This window comes from Galleria mellonella, unplaced genomic scaffold (genome assembly GCF_026898425.1).
Source record: "Galleria mellonella isolate WM207_F2 unplaced genomic scaffold, CSIRO_AGI_GalMel_v1 utg121, whole genome shotgun sequence".
NCBI classification, from domain to species: domain Eukaryota; kingdom Metazoa; phylum Arthropoda; class Insecta; order Lepidoptera; family Pyralidae; genus Galleria; species Galleria mellonella.
The window spans coordinates 519776-535917 of record NW_026441983.1 but is presented as its reverse complement, the minus strand read 5'-3'; the positions used below and the strand labels follow the sequence as shown (position 1 = coordinate 535917).

General features: G+C 40.0%; 1 protein-coding gene across 5 annotated transcripts in view; it reads left to right on the top strand.

The window, feature by feature from the left end:
• Positions 1–16142, top strand: part of LOC113522358 (transcription elongation regulator 1) — a 67722-nt gene that overhangs the window by 20438 nt on the left and 31142 nt on the right. For 4 of the 5 annotated variants that reach the window (XM_052899646.1, XM_052899641.1, XM_052899636.1 and 1 more), the window contains 9 exons: positions 1177–1263; positions 1874–2114; positions 2861–3011; positions 3518–3644; positions 4648–4925; positions 5367–5485; positions 7984–8134; positions 10516–10637; positions 11820–11901. In XM_052899646.1, the coding sequence (XP_052755606.1) occupies positions 1177–1263; positions 1874–2114; positions 2861–3011; positions 3518–3644; positions 4648–4925; positions 5367–5485; positions 7984–8134; positions 10516–10637; positions 11820–11901 (1358 nt within the window). The remainder of the gene's footprint in view (positions 1–1176; positions 1264–1873; positions 2115–2860; positions 3012–3517; positions 3645–4647; positions 4926–5366; positions 5486–7983; positions 8135–10515; positions 10638–11819; positions 11902–16142) is intronic. The other variant, XM_052899650.1, reaches the window with a different exon arrangement.

The window sequence follows — 16142 nt, the reverse complement described above, 5'->3', positions numbered from 1 at the left end:
TCTTTTAACCCCTACAGCTTTAAGCCTCATACGCTGTACCGAACATAAATGTGCAACAGCGTCTGTTGCATAACTGCAATTTGCAGCGTCGTTTTCATTAAATTTACGTAGGTCATTAATTTATGTAGGTAATAGATCCATTTATCCGGGGGGAAGGAATTGTTAATAATAGAATCTAACAGCCCCATCGATCGATCCCCCTGATCAGGTCGACCTCCACGTAGTTCCCCCTGGAAACCGTCGTGGTTAATTCTTGTGAAATTCGTCACGATGGCCTAACTGACCCGCTTTCATCCTCACCTGTCATCTATCACTGGTGCCCCGCCAGCGTATACCGATAGCGCAGGCGGGGTTACCATTCCATTATCATCTATAAACAAAAAACCATTTATCCATAACCTCTAATCGAAATTTGGTAATTTCAAAAATCGATGATGCAGTGGATGTAGCGAGCTAGCCTAGAACCGTTTCTTTCTCGGGTTAACCGAACGTATAACGAATAATAACCCCGCTAGCACTAACGGTATACGCTGGCGGGGTACCAGGGACACATGATAGGTGAGGATGTGTAGGCAGGTCACGAATCAATCGCGACGGCTTCCTGAAGAGGTGTAACTTTTACAGTTTATCGTCACCAGAGGGAGACTTTGTACAAAAGTCGATTGCTTGGGTACCTCTGTCCTATTCGTGTTTCAACCGTGAAGCAGTTGTGTTTGCATGGCTGTGTTTCGGTTTGAAGGGTGGGATATGGCGTGAATTTACAGGGTACAGAGGAATAACACCTGAGTCCTCAGGAATGGCAACGCATGGGGGGTATCATGGACGAAACAGTATACTTTGTTATGTCCATGGTACTACCCATGTCTATAGGCGACGGTTATCACTTTCCATCAGGTGGGCCGTCAGCTTGTTTGTCATTCTAAGTTGTATAAAAAAAAAAAAGAAAATCGCAAATAAAGTTTACGCGACTTGTGATTTATCGCCTCTTACTGTAGCCTCTCATGGACCACCAAAAATAATGCGAAACCAGTATATCCTATCTTTCGTTGGATTGTAATAAACGCTAGAGCAGATTATTCATTGTAATTCTTTGAATGACTTTAAAAATTTATATTAGAATAGGAATTTCCAATATTTTATGTCATTTCTTAAAAATTATGTTGTATTCCGTTCCAGTACTGCAAGCGAGAATCGCCGCTGAAAAGGGAGAGAAACCGATCAACAAAAAGATCGAGAGTATCGTAATTGACGACAAGATTGAAGGTAATTCTTTATAATACATACATACATACATACATACATATCTGTCACGCCTGTCTCCCATTAGGGTAGGCAGAAACAATGGAACGCCAAATGCTTCGATTCAAACAAACCTCTTTCGCTTCCTCCACATTCATCAATCTTTTCATACACGCTCGCCGGTTACGGGTACTCTTAATTTGGCCCTTCTTCAGCACGTCGCCTATTTGGTCGACATACGTCCATCTAGGGCAGTACCTACCAGTCAACCGTAGGGAAGTGGCAGAATACACGAATGCGGTACTAGTAATTATTGATATATTATACATACTAAATTATATATATATATATATATATATATATATATATATATATATATATATATACACGTGTACTGTTACAACCCTAAAATGTAACTAAAAATGCTGAGTGTTGCAATACTCAGTTGCAACTGGATGACTCGGTTAAAGCGCAAAGGCAGTTCAGGTTCAGACTCCATCTTGGATGGTCGCATCAAATAATCAATTATATTATTTCATTATCAAATACTTTCTATTACAAATTATATTTTTAAAAGCAATGTTCTAATGTCAATATAACAGTACGGTAATTATATATACTGTGTGAATCGCAGTGATCGACGTGGACGCGCACGACGAGGCGCAGACACAGGCGGCAGCGGCCGCGGCGGCGGAAGCGGAGGCGGAACGTGCGGCGGAGGCGGAGCGCGCGCGGCAGGCGGCCGCCGAGGCCGAGCGCCGCGCCGCCGAGGCCGAGCGCGAGCGCGCCGACAAGGACAAGGCCGACAAAGACAAGGCCGCCAAGACCGACCGCAGCCGCCCCATCATCAGCACGCCCATCGCCGGCACGCTCTGGTCCGTACCACTCGCCACCATTATAATGTATCAAACTGCTTATAATTATTCCTCTCCATCCAAAGGTGGCGTGCAAGAGATCGCTCTCAGCGATAAGGCCGCGCATTGTTCTCTCAGTGCAATATTACCTTGTAATTGTTTGTATCTATAATAAGTTCACTATTGTAATCTTATGGAGGGAACAATAAAGAGTACCTATTTACCATATTTTTAGCATTAGAATATATACATTGATACATGTGTATAAGGCGGACTTAAAGTTAAAAGCATTCTCTCCCAGTCAACCAAGACAAATTTTTTTTTTAATGGATGATAATGGAATGGTAACCCCACCTGCGCTGTCGGTATACATTCGTGAAGTACCAATGCGGGATGATAGGCGAGGATGAAGTCAGGCCAGTTAAACAACAATGGTTTCCAGAGAAGAACTGTATGAAGGTTAATCCTAATGTGTGTGTTGCTAGCAGTGGGCCGGTTAAATTTTTTTTTTTTTACAACACAGGGGTTAAACAAGCGTGCGGCTCACCTGGTGGTAAGTGACTACCGCCGCCCATAATCACTCGCAACACCAGCGGCATTGCAGGAGTGCTGCCGGTCTTTTAAAAGGGAATATGCTCTTTTCTTGAAGGTTATGTTGTCGTATCAGTTCGGAAATACTGCTGCTGGAAGTTGATTCTAAAGAGTGGTTGTGCGTGGAAGAAAGTGCGTTGAAAATCTCATCACTAATATTCCGTCTGTCCCCTCAGGTGCGTGGTGTGGACGGGCGACGGCCGCGTGTTCTTCTACAACCCGACGGCGACCACCAAGTCGGTGTGGGAGCGGCCGGCCGAGCTGCGCGGCCGCGCCGACGTCGACCGCGCCATCAGCAAGCCGCCGCAGCAAGTCGTCGAGCTGCAGGTCATTGTCATGCAACTTACAATGCCAAACGAGCTGACGGCCCACCTGATGGGAAGTGGTAACCGTCGCCTGTAGACATGAGCAGTACCGTGGACATAACAGACTATACTGTTTCGCCCATGATACCCCCCATGCGTTGCCATTCCTGAGGATCCTCTGTACCGTGTAAATTCACTGCCATGTTCCACTCTTCAAACCGAAACACAGCCATGCAAATACAACTGCTTCAAATTTCTATATATTTTTTTTACTGTAAATGTGACATTGTTATATATATATATATATATATATATATATATATATATATATATATATATATATATATATATATATATATATATATATATATATATATATATATATATATATATATATATATATATATATATATATGCGAATTTGTATACCTCGATAGATGGGGTTGATCATAGAGGACTCATATTGTTATACCATCCATTGTTACCTAAATAAATAAATAAAATATTGTTTGTGCGGCGCGTGCGCAGCGCAAGGAAGGCGGCGCGGAGGCCGCGGCGGCGGCGGCGGCGGCGGGCGGCGACCGCAAGCGCCGCGCCGGCAGCGACTCGGACGACTCGGACGCCGCGCCCAGCAAGAAGACCGCCCTCGACGAAGGTACACCACCCTACATCCTACCCTGTGTCTCTATAAGGGAACATACCAGTATATCACCATCTTCCTTCCCTTATCACAATTATTATTTGGGGTCGGCGTCATATGGTTTTATCCATATTACCAAAAGATTTGGCTTATAGTTTTACGACCGGCTGCCTGCCTGACGTTAGCCCTCTTTCGTCTACCCTCGACATATGTAATATATATAAATAAATGAAGATTTATTAAAAAAAAAAAACTTACTTATTTATTTAGTTTATATGGGACAACAACAGCGTTTTACAAAATTAAATACTATGTGTAATACACATTTACTAAATGCTAGCCAATTATAGTTATCCACAGCATAAAACATAAGCTAACTTAACAAATAAGCAAATAAAACCATACATTACCTTATATTTATTGTTATATCTTAAAAAAAAAGTTATTAGTCCAATATTTTTTTTAATTTGTATTACTATAAACTTTTACGAGTCGTACCGCTTTCTCTTTTATTTTAATTAAACCCTATTTGTATGTTATCGTTATCATTCTCGTACGTCGAGTATTGAATTTGTATGAATTTTAATGTTTGTTTGTATAAAAAAAAAAATGGTTTGAACCATCAAATGGAAAAAGGAATTTTGTTATTGTTGTTAAATGTTTGTATATAAAAATCCGGCTCGAAGGATCAAATAAAAATTTATAGAAAAATCTATTATACATATAAACAACAATAACAACATAATCTTTAAAATTATAGCTGAGGATGTCCATGCACCTGTGATGGAGCATTTCGTCAGGACAGGGACTAAAACACAAAACCATGCCCTGGTTTGTCGCCGTCCTGACCGAATGCCTGTCAGGTATGTGGTTCAGTAAATTATAACCTTTTTCACTAACGTGATTTCTAAACAAAATAGATCTCGTTGTCTGGCATTAAGTGAATTTGAATAAACAGTCCTATAAAAGATTTACCTCGAAGCACAAAAAAGGCACAAATTTGCGTTAATGTGGACAGAACGCACGTCAGCGGCCGCGGCGACGGCGGGCAGCAAGAAGACGAGCAACGGCACGAGCGGCGCGGCGGCGCTGGAGGCGGGCCGCGACGCCGCCGTGGAGGCGGAGGTGCGCGCCGCCCGCGAGAGGGCGGTGGTGCCGCACGAGCTGCGCGTGCGCAGCTTCCTGCAGATGCTGCACGAGAAGGACGTGTCCGCCTTCAGCACCTGGGAGAAGGAGCTGCACAAGATCGTCTTCGACGCGCGCTACCTCATGCTCAACTCCAAGGAGAGGCGCCAGGTACCTATCTATCTACTTATTTTTTTTTAATGGGTGACAATGAAATGGTATTCCCACCCGCGCTATCGGTGTACACCGACGAGGCACCAGTAAAAGATGATAGGTGAGAATGAATGCAGATCAGTTGGCCCACCATGATGAATTCGACAAGAATTAAACATGATGGTTTCCAAAGGAAGCAATGGTGCTATTACTACCTATCTACTTTTTTTTTTTTTAATGAGTGACAATGAAATGGTAACCCCACCCGTGCTATCGATATACACTGGCGGGGCACCAGTGGAGGATGATAGGTGAGGACGAAGTAGATGGTAGGAGGTGCCCAAGCAAACGACTTGTGCACAAAATCTCCCTCTGATAACTAAAGTTATGAATTTTCGTAAATTAATTTTCCCTTCGGTTCTTATCTGAAATGATAGTATTTTCCTCTTGTCGCCACAGATATTTGACCAGTACGTGCGCGAGAGGGCCGAGGAGGAACGCAAAGAGAAGAAGAACAGGCTGCAACAGAAGAAGGTGGCCTACAGACAGCTCATGGAGGAGGCCAAGGTGCATTCCAAGTGAGTACTTCGATTTATTTCACAATGGATTGTAAATCATAAGATGGTGACAGAATAGTAACCTCGCCTGCACTATCGGTATACGCTGGCGAGGTACCAGGGAAACATGATAGGTGAGGATGAAAGCAGGTCTGTTATCCCATCCTGACGAATTCAATTAGAATTGACCATGATGGTTTCCAGGGGAAGTGCATGAAGTCCGCCTGACCATATTGCTAGTAATGAGGCAGTTGGGAGGAAAGGGATGGGTAATAATGAGATTTAGCAACCCCATCGCTAGCAATATACCCTATCAGGTTGACCTCCACGCAGTTCCCCCTGGAAACAATAGTGGTTAATTCTTGTTCAATTGATCACTATGGGCCAACTGACATGCCTTTATTCTCACCTGTCACCCTTCATTGGTGCCCCGCCAGCGTATACCGATAGCGTAGGCAGGGTTACCATTCCATCTTCACGCATAAAAAAAACTGGGGCGGTTTAACTCTTTACTAATAATCCTTAAACCCCGTGTTTTATACAGAACATTTTAACCAAAAAAAACATGGGTTGAAAATTAACAGGAAATGTTAAGTCTCCTGTATATGGTGTTTTAACGGATAGAAAACTTTTTAAAAACGGCTTTGCTGTTTCAGCATAACTCTGTATGTATTAATGACACCATGAGGTGATTAAGTATACTCTATCACCATTCTTCATCATTGGAATGTCGTAAGAGACTACTAAGGGATCACAGCACAATACGCTCTCATTTTTGCTCCTTTGTAAGATGTGGGAGAATGAAGCTACATGTTTAGCTATAGTTTTTGGTGGTCTGTGGGAGAACGAAGCTACATGTTTAGCGATACTTTTTGGTGGTCTGTGGAGGATGAAGCTACATGTTTAGCGATAGTTTTTGGTGGTCTGTGGGGATGAAGCTACATGTTTAGCGATAGTTTTTGGTGGTCTGTGGGAGAACGAAGCTACATGTTTAGCGATACTTTTTGGTGGTCTGTGGGGATTAAGCTACATGTTTAGCGGTAGTTTTTGGTGGTCTGTGGGGATGAAGCTACATGTTTAGCGATAGTTTTTGGTGGTCTGTGGGAGGACGAAGCTACATGTTAGCGATAGTTTTTGGTGGTCTGTGGGGATTAAGCTACATGTTTAGCGGTAGTTTTTGGTGGTCTGTGGGAGGATGAAGCTACATGTTTAGAGATAGTTTTTGGTGGTCTGTGGGGATTAAGCTACATGTTTAGCGGTAGTTTTTGGTGGTCTGTGGGGATGAAGCTACATGTTTAGCGATAGTTTTTGGTGGTCTGTGGGAGGATGAAGCTACATGTTTAGCGATAGTTTTTGGTGGTCTGTGGGAGGATGAAGCTACATGTTTAGCGATACTTTTTGGTGGTCTGTGGGAGGACGAAGCTACATGTTTAGCGATACTTTTTGGTGGTCTGTGGGAGGATGAAGCTACATGTTTAGCGATAGTTTTTGGTGGTCTGTGGGAGGATGAAGCTACATGTTTAGCGATAGTTTTTGGTGGTCTGTGGGAGGACGAAGCTACATGTTTAGCGATACTTTTTGGTGGTCTGTGGGAGGATGAAGCTACATGTTTAGCGATAGTTTTTGGTGGTCTGTGGGAGGACGAAGCTACATGTTTAGCGATACTTTTTGGTGGTCTGTGGGAGGATGAAGCTACATGTTTAGCGATAGTTTTTGGTGGTCTGTGGGAGGACGAAGCTACATGTTTAGCGATACTTTTTGGTGGTCTGTGGGAGGATGAAGCTACATGTTTAGCGATAGTTTTTGGTGGTCTGTGGGGATGAAGCTACATGTTTAGAGATAGTTTTTGGTGGTCTGTGGGAGGATGAAGCTACATGTTTAGAGATAGTTTTTGGTGGTCTGTGGAGGACGAAGCTACATGTTTAGCGATATTTTTTGGTGGTCTGTGGAGGATGAAGCTACATGTTTAGCGATAGTTTTTGGTGGTCTGTGGAGGATGAAGCTACATGTTTAGCGATAGTTTTTGGTGGTCTGTGGGAGGACGAAGCTACATGTTTAGCGATATTTTTTGGTGGTCTGTGGAGGATGAAGCTACATGTTTAGCGATAGTTTTTGGTGGTCTGTGGAGGATGAAGCTACATGTTTAGCGATAGTTTTTGGTGGTCTGTGGGAGGACGAAGCTACATGTTTAGCGATATTTTTTGGTGGTCTCTGGAGGATGAAGCTACATGTTTAGCGATAGTTTTTGGTGGTCTGTGGGAGAATGAAGCTACATGTTTAGCGATAGTTTTTAGTTGTCTATGGAGCTGTCTGGATAGCGATAACTTTTTTTGGTAATTTTTTTAAGGGATTTCAAATTTTAAAACTAGCATGCAATTACTTTTTATTTTAATATTGATTGACATATCCCACCCACCAAACCGAAACACGAGCTGCTTAGCGACAGAAACCCTAATGGGATTGTAGTACCCATGTGAGCGACCTCTTTTAGCTATTAATACTTGTTACGTTCCCACCAGATCGTCGTTCAGCGACTTCTCGTCTAAGCACAGCCGCGACGAGCGCTTCAAAGGTATAGAGAAGCAGCGCGACCGCGAGACGTACTTCAACGAGTACCTGGCCGAAGTGAGGAAGAGGGAGAAGGAGGACAAGGATAAGAAGAGAGAGCAGGTAAGGTCGCGGGCGTGGCACCAGCGGGGTGCGGGGGGATGGGGGGGAGCGATATATCCGTTTACTGTTACGGGCGTGCACACAAGTTATTGTAAATATTTATTTGTACTTGATTTGAAATTGTCTTTATTCATATTTACTTCTTACAAATGTAGTAAAGTCTTGATTGGATGTCTGTCTGTACATGGGATGTGTTTTTTTTTTCAATGGGTGAAAAGGGGTATGGTAACCCCGCCTACGCTAACGGGATACGCTGGCGGAGCACCAGTGAAAGGTGATAGGTGAGAATGAAAACAGGCCAGTTAGCCCATCATGATGAATTCATCGGGAATTAACCATGATAGTTTCCAGGGGGAACCGCGAGGAGGTCGACCTGGTTAGGTATATTGCGTACATTAAGGGTCTTATAATAAGATTTGTTGAAGCCGAAATAATATTTTTTTTAGTAAATTTGTCTCTCTATATGTTTGTTTCGATGTAACACAAAAACTACTGCGCCAAATTGGATGCGTTATCGCAGGTGTATTCCTGGAGGCGTGTCTTAAAAAGTGATCTTTTTCATTGTATTTCCTATTAACACCAAAGTCTAACTGCAGTTGCCAATCCGCCTGCCAAACGTGGCAACTACTGGCAAAACCCGCCTTATGGGCTAGGCCTATGTTCAGCAGTGGACAGTCAACAGTTATAAACCGTGGTGACAGTAGTTGTTCACTTAATGGTCGAGCGATGGGCAGCAGTGAGCGTCTTGAAACATCACCAAAATTCAAACTGCGGTTGCCGATCAGCCTGCCACGCGTGGGTACTGGAAAAATCGGTTCCAATGATACACTGCCATAAGGAACGGTCTGGTTCCTTGTGGCAGTCTATGGGGGAAGGCCTATGTCCAGCAGTGGACAGGTAATGGATGAAATGACGATAATCATGATGGTATACGTAACATTTAAAGATTGTCCCCCCCTTCAAAAAAACTACTTTTGTTTTAGCAAAATCAGTTTTTTGTTCTAAAAAGTAAATTGCTAAATCGACTTTCATAATATTTCTATAGGACCGATCTGTGAGTGTAGCCTTTCAGATACAAAAAATAATTTTTCTAAATCGCTTCACAACTGACGGAGTAATGGGGTGGCAAGCGTAAAAAAAAATATAATTTACTTGGGAATCTCCTTTCCGAAGTTGGTTAAAAATGGGAAAGCTTTTACAAGCCTATTTTTACTATTACACTGTTTTGTCGCTTCACTCTAAATTGGGAGTTTAGTGTGAAAGAAGGAGACAAAATATTTTAATGGTAGAGTTATGTGTGATGTGTGGTCTGGTGATTGATGGCGAGGAGATGAGATACCAGAGGGACACTTTGTACAAAAGTCGTTTGCTTGGCCACCTCTGTCCCATTCGTGTTTCTACCGTGAAGCAGTTGTGTTTGCACGGCTGTGTTTCGGTTTGAAGGGTGGGATATGGCGTGAATTTACACGGTACAGAGGAATAACACCTGAGTCCTCAGGAATGGCAACGCATGGGGGGTATCATGGACGAAACAGTATACTCTGTTATGTCCACGGTACTGCTCATGTGTATAGGCGACGGTTACCACTTTCCATCAGGTGGGCCGTCAGCTTGTTTGTTTCAATTTAAAATGTTCAGAGAGATTTTAATGTAATATCCAAAAATGATATGACAGAATGGGCGTGTATGCGGAATGGACAGTGAATGAATAGAATGGAAGAGAAAAATTTAATACGCCCCCCCTTGCTTAGTACTCCTTTCCATCCAAAGGTGGCGTGCAAGAGATCTCTCTCAGCGATAAGGCCGCCCATTGTTCTCTCAGTGCAATATTACCTTGTAATTGTTTGTATCTATAATAAGTTTACTATTGTAATCTTATGGAGGGAACAATAGAGAGTATCTATCTATCTATCTAAGTCGACACGAAATAATAATTAGAATAAGGATAGGATAGTGTTGATGTTTTTTTTTTTCATGCTATAACCTCTTTAACCGCTCGATTTTAACGGATATTTGTAAATGTATACTGCTCGCTACGACTTGAAAGATGGCACAGTTTTGTTTTATTGGATGGAAATAGTATGGTAACCCCGCCTGCGCTAACGGGATACGCTGGCGGAGCACCAGTGAAGGGTGATAGATGAGAATGAAAACAGGCCAGTTAGCACATCATGATGGATTTATCAGGAATTAACCATGATAGTTTCCAGGGGAGCCGCGAGCAATTCGACCTGGTTGGGTATATTGCTAGCAATGAGATTCTCAGTCTCCATTACTAACAATCCCTTTCCCCCCCCAGATAGCACGGTTAGAGAATAAACCCAATAAGTGGCAGTACATCCTTAATAATAAAATGAGTTTGTTTGTTTGTTGCCTTATAGCGCCTTGACGGCTTAACCGATCATGCAATGTGGTACGCACGTACAATAGAACACGGAGCAGGACCTAAACTTCTTTTGTCCCGCTCAGTGAACGAATCCCGGTCGCGCGGACGAAGCCACGGGTAAAAACTAGTATATTATATTACATATATTGTGATATTTTATATATTTACAAGTACTTTGTGTGCATGTCCGTACAATATTGTTCGTGAAATTGTTAATTTACTGAATAATTGATTTAAAAAAAAAACAGTATCTATCCAACTCGTCAGTGTTGCCTGAGTGTGATCTTGTCATCCGCATGGCTACGTCTGTCCCCCATTTGTGTTCAAGTGGACGTCTCGCCGTGATCCGGCGAGAAGGGCGAGATGAGATTGTGATATTACTGTGTACTGCGGCTCGGGCCTGACAGTTTCACGCCCGAGGGAAGCTGTGACGTGCCCGGGTATCACAAACGTTCTGTGGACGTTTCTGTGCCATCAGGCGGGCCGTATGCTCAATATTTTCAATACACTATAACTAGGCACAGTATGTTGGATAGATAAATAAATAATTATACATTTATAAAATAAAATGAAAGTTCATTTTGAATTTCGAATCGTAAGTTCAAATTTAAAAATATATATATATATATATATATATATATATATATATATATATATTTAAAATTAATTTTGAACACATTTTCATTATTATATCATGATTTTAATGATTTTTTTACAGGATTATCATTTGTGATGTGTTAATGTCGTACAGGTTCGATTCCTGTAACCAAAAGTGCACACGGGTTCGATTCCTGTGTTGCTCACACACGTGTGCTTGCGAACTGCTATGCGACAATTGCATGTTTTCTCTAATTTTAAAATTACATTTCAATTTTAATATTAATTATAAAATGTCATATTTTAATATTAGTTCGTTTTTGTCTTTGTTGTGTTCATGTAATTAATTTTTTTTTATAAATGGTAGAATTTTAAATTTTTCACATGGCAACATTTGTAGTGTTAAAACGGAACGTCATTCACGTTTAAAAAATGAACGCACCAAAAACAATGTTTTCGAAAAACGAATCACTTGGATCCTAATTGTTTTTTAATAGAGATTCCATTTTTAAATAATGGCGGACGTGTGCTTGGTGTTTAAAAGTGTACAAAATGAATTGTAGTTTTGACACCATGCCGATACCGCGACAGACGTCAATACCCGAAGTCTAGACTAGGGAGACTATAATGTAGAACTGTCTAGACGCTCCGTAGGTCATAATGTCCCGCGTGTGGTATAGACAACTAGATGTTTGTGGCTAGCGGAGCGGAGGCGGGCGCGGCGGCGGCGGCGGCGGGCGGAGCGGCGGCCGGCGCACGGGGTGATCAATTGACGATCTCTATGGTACGACCGGGGCATAGACTGTAATAGATGTTTCGTTTCTTTTTTTTTATTTTGAAAATTTAAAAGTATAAGACTAATAATAGTCTAAGAGAGTTTTTTAAAGTTTTAAAAATTAAATATTTAAGAGAAATAATAGTCTATTTTTTTTTTAAATCGATCGAGCATAGACTATTTAGAATTGTAATTTTTAAATTTTTAAAATTTAAATATTTGAGAGCAATGATAGATTTTTGAGTCAATCAGGCACAGACTAATGGAATATTTATATACTACATATATAGTATGTTAGAATTATTATTAATCTATGCTACTGATAAGATATTGGGATATTTAATTTACAAATACAATACGTCTCTACAACAGTTGGAAATAATTTACTTTTATTTTACAACAACTCACATTACAGTATTATTAAATTTTTTGTTATTTATTTATTTATTTCCTAAACATTCATAAGAATGTTGCTTAATTTAAATAAATTAATACTTACAAAGATGTGAGTAAAAAATAGTTAGAGATAAAGAAAAGAAATATAATGTTCCCAAACTTCTTTATCTAAAATACATAAGAGACATTATCGTTGCATTATTTTTGCAGGGAGTCTGTTATCAAGCGATACATAAATATATAAATATATATTGAATTATCGTCAAATGATCACACCTATACGCCACAAATATATAAGGTTAGATTTACTATAAGCAAATCAAAATTATAATATTATGAAATTAAATTAAAATTTGAAAATTTAAAAAAATAATAACGGCCAATTAAATTTTGAAACTGAGGCCGCCCCAAATTTGTTATTATATAAAGTAACACACCCCCCACCCAGCTGTGATCACTGCATGCGGAGATTCCTGTGCAATGGTAGAAAAATACTACCATTTTAGTAGATTTCTCGGAACTTGGTGATGGGTTCATGAAAAAGTAAACGAGTTAAAGACTTACAGAGTATTATATAAAGTTGTTTTTTTTTTTTTAAAGAAATGTAGATAGTTTCCGAACGACTAATAATAATTTTTTTTCAGGTGCTTTTTTTTTTATTAATGTAAAATTAACAAAGGCGTCATGTCTTTTAATATATTGCCTAATTTTTTTTTTTTTTGTATTATCTCAAACAGCTACTGGACCGCGTAAATGTATATATTTGCTATAATATTTTTTTGTATATAGTATTATATAAGGTATTCTAATACGATTCTTATATGAAAGGAGAAGATAATTTATTGTCAATGTTTTTTTTTTTTTTTTTTTTTTTTTTAATTAAGTAAAAGTATACAATGAGATACGAACAGAAAGATTTATAATTATATTATTATATCAGAGGTAAATTTATAAAAAAAAATTGTTTTTGAATAATTGTCTAAGTAATTATCAAATATTGTTGTTAAAATTTGAATATAAAACAATTAATTTTCGTAATAAATTGTAAAATGACAATAATACTTGTAGAATCGAGCTGAAATAGAGAGTATACCAATATTGCAAGCGGATGTTGAAGCGAAATGGCAAATTGTTTACAAGTTTATCACTTGCGTGTAAATTGAAATGTACAACTTGTACACCGGTCTGTGTTACTTGTAAAATGTACAATTTGCATTTATTTATTCATATAGGTATAGTATATTTCAATGGAATTTAATGTAAATGTATCCTCGTCTCGTTGTAATCATCCCGGGAGCACTCTCTGACTGTAATCGGTAACGAATCGACACGTCCAGTCGATCGGTCGACGTTTGATTCGTACTGCTGTCGGACAGCGGCGGAATGGCTTACGGGCGGGACGACTGTTTATTTGTTTACATTCACTTCATTAGGTTTTTTTTTTTTTTTTAAAGGCTGTTATTTCAGTAATTTTTGGTAATCAATTTTGTCTCTATAACAATATGGGTATGTGTACAATTTATGCAATGTATCAAATTACTTGTAAAATGTACAACTTGTATGTACAGAGTTAAATACAAGTTGTACACTTTGCAAGTTTGATTAAATTTATACATTTTATTTTTACAGTTTAGTGAAACTTTGTTTTAATTTAACTAGATTTTTGCTTGTATATGGATGAGTGTTTGCAACAACTAAACGACTGAATCGATTTTGATAAAAAATAGTAGAATTTTATTTTTAATATTACCAGATTTATTTAATTAATTTTACCAGATATTTATTTAATTTTACCAGAGGGAGACTTTGTACAAAAGTCGATTGCTTGGGTACCTCTGTCCCATTCGTGTTTCAACCGTGAAGCAGTTGTGTTTGCATGGCTGTGTTTCGGTTTGAAGGGTGGGATATGGCGTGAATTTACTGGGTACAGAGGAATAACACTCGAGTCCTCAGGAATGGCAACGCATGGAGAGTATCATAGGTGAAACAGTACACTCTGTTATGTCCACGGTATTGCTCATGTCTATAGGCAACGGTTACCACTTTCCATCAGGTGGACCGTCAGCTTGTTTGCCATTCTAAGTTGCATAAAAAAATATGTAAATTGGTTACATGAAAAATAATTAATGCATGGTCGTACCTTATATTTGTTTTTAGTAATCAATTAAAAAGTTTTTTTTTTTTTGCATGAATTACCGATTGAATTTTTTTATTTAAATAGACTTGTTTACAAGCGTTTTCTTTAAATTTTCATTTTTTTTTTTTTTATGAACGAAGATTCGGTTTACGAAAGTGCTTCTTCTTGAAATGTTACTTATTAAAGTAATTAATATATATTAATTTCAAGCTAAGTCCCTCGCGGGGTAGGCAGAGAGAACCGAGTACCGAATGCCTTTGTCCCTACACCTGCTTGCTGCGTGTGAGACTCGCCTCATACTGGCATGTTGACTCCAGAAACTGTTGACTCCTTCAGAGCGAATACGGTCTCTCCGTTCATTATCAGGATTATATTGCAAGGAGTAATGACTTTAAATTGGGTTACACTAGCCGTAACCCATGGGTTTACTCGCCTTAATTAAAGTAAAATGTACACATACGTATATATAGTTTTGAGATATATATATATATAATTCCTCCAAGTTCCGCCAAGTTATTTGCGGGGTAGGCAGAGAGAACCGAGTGCCATGACCTTGATGATTGACCTTGGGGGGGATTGTTAGTAATAGCGATCTAACAACCCCATTGCTAGCAATTATACCCCATCTGATCGACCTCCACGCGACTCCCACTAAAATCTATCTTGTTTTTTTTTTTTTTTTTATAAATTCGTCACTATGTATCAACTGACATCACTGGTGCCCCGCCAACCTACACCGACAGCGCAGGCGGGGCTGGTGCCCCGCCTGCGCTGTCGTTACAATTGGTCTCACTGGTGTGAGAGTTGATAGGTGAGGATGAAAGCAGATCAGTTAGCCCATCGTGATGAATTCATATAAAATCAACCATGATAGTTTCCAGTAGGACCCGCGTGGAGGTCGACCTGTTAGGGTATATTGCTAGCGATGGGAACTGTTAGATGGCCATTATCACCCATTAAGAGTACCTCTAATCCCCATACATACATCTCTGTACTGTTCATGCTGTGTTTCGGTTTGAACGGTGGGATATGGCGTGAATTTACAGGGTACAGAGGAATAACACCTGAGTCCTCAGGAATGGCATCGCGTGGGAGGTATCATGGGCGAAACAGTACACTCTGTTATGTCCACGGTACTGCTCATGTCTATAGGCGACGGTTACCACTTACCATCAGGTGGGCCGTCAGCTTGTTTGCCATTCTAAGTTGTATGAAAGACAAAAAAGGCAAGCCGGTTTCGTTGTTGAAAATAACACTAGTCCAGTAATATTGGTTTGCTCTCTACATGTTAGAGTCAAGTATGTAGGCGTGCGGTCACCGAGAGTAAAGGTATCTAGCGGTGGATTCCCACTGGTATATAAAAATAAATACAAATGTCTTTATTGTGGTATCATAGAGGTCGAATTAAGGTATTACATTAGTGTAACGTGGGAACACGTTATCTGTTATGAAATTGTGTGTGTAACAATAAAATTTGACAAGAAACAGTATTATAACGATGTTACTGGGACACTCGTCGCCTTGCTACTGTATCGTCCAGGGGGGAAGGGATTGTTAGTAACGGGGAGGTTAGTCCCCATCGTTATCAGTATACCTTATCAGGTCGACCTCCACGCGGTTCCCCCTGGGAACCATCGTGACTAATTTATCGTTGAATTCTTCACGATGGGCTAACTGACCTGCCTTTTCATCCTCACCTATCATTCCTCACTGGTGC